Source organism: Rhinolophus sinicus, linkage group LG01 (genome assembly GCF_036562045.2).
Source record: "Rhinolophus sinicus isolate RSC01 linkage group LG01, ASM3656204v1, whole genome shotgun sequence".
In the NCBI taxonomy this organism is placed as follows: Eukaryota; Metazoa; Chordata; class Mammalia; order Chiroptera; family Rhinolophidae; genus Rhinolophus; species Rhinolophus sinicus.
This window is the reverse complement of record NC_133751.1, coordinates 80843140-80849430: the sequence shown is the minus strand read 5'-3', so window position 1 is coordinate 80849430 and position 6291 is coordinate 80843140. Positions and strand designations below refer to the sequence as shown.

Genomic DNA, 6291 nt, shown 5'->3' with positions numbered 1-6291 from the left:
GACATGTTGAATTTGATGAATCTTAGAGATGTCTGAAGAAAATATTCGGTAGTTGGAATGTGAAAACATCAAGAGTAATAAGATAAAGGAAATGAATACGTCCTAAAAACTGCACAAAATCAGTTTCAAGGTGCCCTCACAGTGAACCCTGATGATACAAAGTGTGGTTCTAATTGTTGCACTTGGGTGTGATTTGATGAATAGCTCACAATGCCCAGTAGAACAATTTTGCCTTCATCCTACAGGGAATCCATTGGTAACTTCCATTGAGGGAATTCTAATGTTCTCATGTTTTTATGAACAGATTTGAAAGAGTACAAATAAATATGTCCCTGCCATTGATCCAAGGAAAAACTTTGCATAGGTAAACACTGCTTCATTCTGCACTTTCCACTTTTCTTTATATAAGGGTTTTAAGAGGCGATGCAGCTGTGGATATGACAGCAGTGGTAGCCTCATCGGTTTGGCAATTTATAAAGATGACTCTAGCCCTAGTGGGGAGTATGGTAGAGGGAAATTTACATTTTTTTCCTCTTCTTTTTTCCTTTGAAACCCCAGCAGCTTACTTTAAATATCAACTATTTTTCTCAACCTCCCAGACTGACAGGAACTCAGTAAGGACATGAAGACCTGCCCAGTTTTTATTATTTGTAGTTTTTTAATTTGCCTGTTTGATAATGAAATGTCCAGGTAAGAAATGAAAATTTTGGCAATCCTATGAGATTTTCTGTTTCTCTTCAGTACAGAAAATTCTCAATGCCTGTCATAAATACTAGATATTTTACTGTTGAGGAGACATACATAATAAGATTTCTTTTTAGTAGTAAATTTGGAGTAACAGAAGAATGAAGCAAATGGAAAAAATAATGATAATGACTCGAAAGTTTGAGGTTATTTCAACTGGAGAAAATTTTAATTTATTTGTGGAATCATGAGAAGATGAGCTAAAGTCATCAATAATAACTTCCTGAGGTTCCTTAAGGTGTATGGTGAGGTATGTATATGTGTAAGATCCCAAATGCCTAATGGCCCTTCACCTAATTATGAAAATTAGAAATATCAATTATGCGTTTGGAGTTGGCAAGAAGGCTAGGTAAGACAATTGAGGATAAAACCTCCACTATGAAAACAATGATTGCCCTCAGTGTCCACAAGGCCAATTTTCAGCAGAGACATATCAGTCAGTCTTCTTGCTGCTTGTGCTGTGTTTCCAGGGCTCCTTATAGTACTTCAAAAGATAAAATTTTAAAGCTAATTTTTTCTTGTTTTAGTTTCAGTGAAGATGGGAAATAAATTATATTTATTTCATGAATTTTCTTAGAATCTTTTTTATTTTACTTTATTGGGGAATATTGGGGAACAGTGTGTTTCTCCAGGGCCCATCAGCTCCAAGTCATTGTCCTTCAATCTAGTTGTGGAGGGCGCAGCTCACTGGCCCATGTGGGAATCGAATCAGCAACCCTGTTGTTCAGCACTGGCGCCCTAACCAACTGAGCCAGCCGGCCACCCATTCTTAGAATCTTCTAAGTGCTTTTTTTTTTTACTTTTTAAGTCCTTGATATGGCAGCTTTTCTAAAACAGGGGAACCATTCTTACTTTTTTCCCAAATAGGCAAATATAGCCATAATATTTATTCAATACATTATCATTTTTCTCAAATGAAAAATCACCCATGTGATATAGTAAATTCCAATACATATTTGAATCTGTCTTTGGAATCTTTATTTGGTTTCACTATTATATTCTCCTGTTCCCATGCCATATTATATTCTGCTGAATAGCTTTGTTGTAATACTTACGGCTACACACTGGACTTCTTACTGTTCATATTTTCCTTTTCTCTTCAAAACAATTTTGTTTTACATGGATTTTATGCTGATGCTACTATACTAAAAAGTGATTAGGATTCTAATTGAAATTAATTTCAATCCTACTGACATATTTATAATACTAAATCTTTTTACCTAAGAATATATTTTGGCTGTCTATTTCTTCAGAAATTGTATAATGCCTTTTGGTTAGTTTTTGTAATTTTCTTCACATAGGTCTTACATATCTAAAAAACTATCTCAATATATTTTAAAGTGTTTTGGCTAATATAATGGATACATTTTTCTTTTATGTCTCCTTTTTGTTGGTTGTTGTTTTCATAGAAAACAATCTAGTGATTATTTTTATATTCATCCTCCACTTGGTACTTATTAAAGTCATGTTATTTGTTTTCTAAAGCAATATAATATCACAAAAAATATAAATTTGTCCTATAATTTTTATATTTTATATCATTATTATATTATTTTATTTAGTATCTTAGAAGTATTACAGTTTCTAAGATAATACTGTATAATAATAGAGTGGACATTACAATCTGTTCTTAACTTGAAGAGACATGCTTTATTATTTACAGTCTGTGTTATTAGTTTTGATAACTAATCTTTAGTATATTTAAAAGCTTAGTTTTATTTCTATTTTTAAGGATTTTAAAATTAGAAGATAATTATTAAATTGCAATCAATTTTTCCAAATTAAAAATATTTACATTTTACATATTTCCCCCTAATTTTTAGGATCAGCATCGCAGATTCTTATTGTTTGTAAAGAAGTCTTACTTAAGGGTAAAGGTAAATATTCTGATTAAAGGGGATACATAAACAAGGAATATGCTTTTTTTTTTTTTGCATATTTAAAATGACGTTATTTTCATGGTCATTTATAACTGTGTTCTTCACTTATTCTTTCATTGCAGTGATCAGCCTGAGTGAATATAATGGAGGCAAACAAAACACAGGTGACCAAGTTTTTTCTCACAGGACTTACAGATCGTCCAGGGCTGCAGGTCCCCCTGTTCCTGCTGTTCTTGGTCATCTACCTCACCACCATGCTGGGCAACCTGGGACTGATTTTGCTCATCTGGAGGGATCCCCACCTTCACACGCCCATGTACTTATTACTTGGGAGTTTAGCCTTTGCCGATACTTGTTCTTCCTCCTCTGTGACTCCTAAGATGCTGATTCATTTTTTATCTAAGAACCACATGATATCCCTAGCTGAGTGCATCACTCAATTTTATATTTTTGCTTCTAGTGCAAACACAGAATGTTTCCTCCTGGTAGTGATGGCCTATGACCGCTATGTAGCCATATGTAACCCCTTGCTTTATCCAGTGGTGATGTCCAATATCTTCTGCATTCAATTATTAAGTGTTTCATACATTATTGGGTTTCTTCATCCCATGATGCACATTGCTTTGTTATTTAGATTAACTTTCTGCAAGTCCAATGTAATACATTATTTCTACTGTGAAATTTTACAACTGTTTAAGATTTCCTGTACTGACCCTGGAGTTAATATGCTCCTGATTTTTATATTTTCAGTCTTTATACAAGCTTTCACTTTTATGGCCATCATGGTCTCTTACACCCGTGTCCTCCTTGCCGTCCTGAAAAAGAAGTCTGAAAAGGGCAGGAGCAAAGCCTTCTCCACGTGCAGTGCCCACCTGCTCTCTGTCTCCTTGTTCTATGGCACTCTCTTCTTCATGTATGTGCGTCCTGGGTCTGGCCCCACTAAAGATTATGACAAAATGTATTCTTTATTTTATACAATCATAATTCCCCTGCTAAATCCTTTCATTTACAGTCTGAGAAACAAAGAGGTTATCGGTGCCTTGAGGAGAATAATAAATAAATAACCAGTTTTTAAAGCAAATTTCAAACTTGTTCTTTTCAAACTTCACAACACAAGGCATCTGGAGTTGTGCAAATCATAATTTTATAATTTTAACAGACGGCCTGTGTCTATGGCAGTTGCTGTGTGATGAAAGTCAGCTTCAATGGATTTTTGTTTTAGTGGAAAGTCTCCATATCATATAAAACAGAATTCTTTATGAAAAATAGAATATCACTTTTAAAATTAAGCATTTCGAATTTGCAATTTTTAACTCTTTGTAAATTCACTCTAAATTAGAGTAGTTTGTAATTTTACTATTGCAGACATTGGCATGTTTCTTTGTTTGAGGCTGGTGTGACTGAGCTAAGACAATTGTCCAGAGCTTGCATATCAAATTTCTCATTGCTTCTCAACTATTCTGAGACTCAGGTGAAGTGACTTCTTGGAGGAAAGAAAACTTTCTTTGTAGTAAAGAAATTTTTTTAAAAGCATCGAATGTAAGAGATAGGTAGATTTTATTGAGACTAACGGAAGTTGGGATAAAATAAAAGTGGACTAGTGAATAAAAGTATGACTCAAATATATGAAAACACATAGTGCATGTTTTATCAAGGAAAATACAGGCAAAACTAGTATTCAAGAATTTCCAGATTTTGGAAGATTTCAGCATATATCCCCTCAAATATTTGAAGTCTACTGTATTTATCTTTACCTGTTTAATAAAGCAGAAACTGAGAAATTGTTTAGCTATCACTCTTCGTATAATTTCTTACATATTTGTTAATATTTAATTAAAACTAATTTACTTCTGCAATTACATGATGAAACATATATTAGTTTGGGTGCCACTATGGAATGATTCTCATTTCTGAAATGACTATAAAAACCTTCAATGCAATATTTATTTTTCTTTCATTGACTGCTTTGTAAGGAATGTGTAGTAACTTTCTTTGTTGGCTGTGTCCTAAATTTAGAAGAACTCTAAAGTGGTAAGTGTGTGATTCATTTAAAGTTATAATATCTTTGGCTACCCATGTCTGCAGCAAAATCCCCAGGTGATGGCCTTATAATGCTGAGCAGTAAGGAAGAGTTAAGAGGAAGAATCACGTATACAGAAAACCTGATGTGTGGACATAACAGGTATTCAAGGCTGAGGACTGAAGCACAGCACTGTACTCTACACACTGAAGCCAACTGAATTAAAAATTTCTTCAAATCAAATCAGGACTAGGAGAAAATTGTCATTGTTATATAATAGGAGGTATTAACAGAAGTATCTTTGATACTAATGGAGCTCCAAATGCCCAATCCATCCATGCTTCTGTTAGGTCTCCTGCCCTGTCTTCAACCAGGTAGAGCAAAATGGTTTAGATGGTAAAGAAGGATGCTATTTCAAAACACAAGAGCTGTAAAGTCATACAATATTAAAACTCCTCAGAAAATTTCAAAAGTTGTAGTATTTATCTTTTAATTTAGGAAAGAATGTACTACTGAAAGGGCTCTATAGAGCATTTACACCTTCTAAGCTGGTGATTCTTGAATGGGCAAGTCAGGTTCACTCAGTCTAAACTGCAGCTCCTCAAGCCATTTCCTAGAAATAATGGATATCACTTAGAGTTTACTAACTACAAGTAGAATATGCTTCTGGCAAATAGTCTAAGACTCCAGGCGTAATGAGAAGACCTACAAACTTCCAGACAGAGAGACTGGATTACTAACAAAGGAAAGCACAGTAGCATCTGACTTCCTATCTGGTGTACTGAAAGTACAAAGACAATGGGACAACACTTATAAACTATTGATAGAAAAATAATGGGTTACATGAGTAGTGTTGAGACAAAGTGTATGCAGAGGGATTGTGAATGGCTGAGCAGACTGTGTGCACTGCTCAACTCGGGGCACTATTCATGATACAATATTGTGTGGCTGGCTGCCCTGTGTATAAGATACCATAAACACTGAGCCAATGGATGGTAATAATGTGACTGGGAACTGTATTATAAGTATTTATTTAGGTTTTAAAGACTGAAATAAATTAACATTTATCATGAATTTTGGCTAATATCAGTGGAAAGTCTCTTCCAGTTAAGAGGACCTACGTTAAGAGTTATGTAGTACAAATTGTATGCAATGACTCACTTTGAGAAACTGTTTTCCACTTTTCTAGATCCATGAAAGCAAATTTCATCACTTCTTTATGTGTGAACAAATCACACCTTTAGTTTTTCAAGAATGGGTTTCTTGAAGGATACTTTGACCCATTATAATAGTTAGTGTTGAATGGCTCATTCAGTGTGAGTCATAGATCACATTGTCCATTGATTCCTATAGATTCCTTATCACAGATACTGCTGGTGCCTGCTCACATCTTCGCTAACTGTACATCTACATCTGAGGGCTTTCTCTGATGGCCAGGACTATTCTACCCACATTTAAGGCACAGTATAAGAACTGGGAAATGAATGTTATTCATAGACTCTCTTCCAGAACATTTATCAACCAATGACTGATGGGACTTGGTGAATAAATACCCTCCAATCCTTTGCTCTTTGGTTGATATAACTTTGAAGTTTATGGTCTACACTGGCTCATGGTGTTTCCAAAAAAGATTAAGCTTGGAGTTGT

The 6291-nt window shown here is 34.5% G+C and overlaps 1 protein-coding gene across 1 annotated transcript; it reads left to right on the top strand.

Annotated features, from left to right (window-relative positions):
- Nucleotides 1-2764: 2764 nt before the first annotated feature.
- Nucleotides 2765-3688, top strand: LOC109460768 (olfactory receptor 5AC1). Its single transcript, XM_019756476.2, has one exon. The coding sequence runs from the start codon at nt 2768-2770 to the stop codon at nt 3686-3688; it is 921 nt and encodes a 306-aa protein (XP_019612035.2). The 5' UTR covers nt 2765-2767.
- The last annotated feature ends 2603 nt before the right edge of the window (nt 3689-6291 follow it).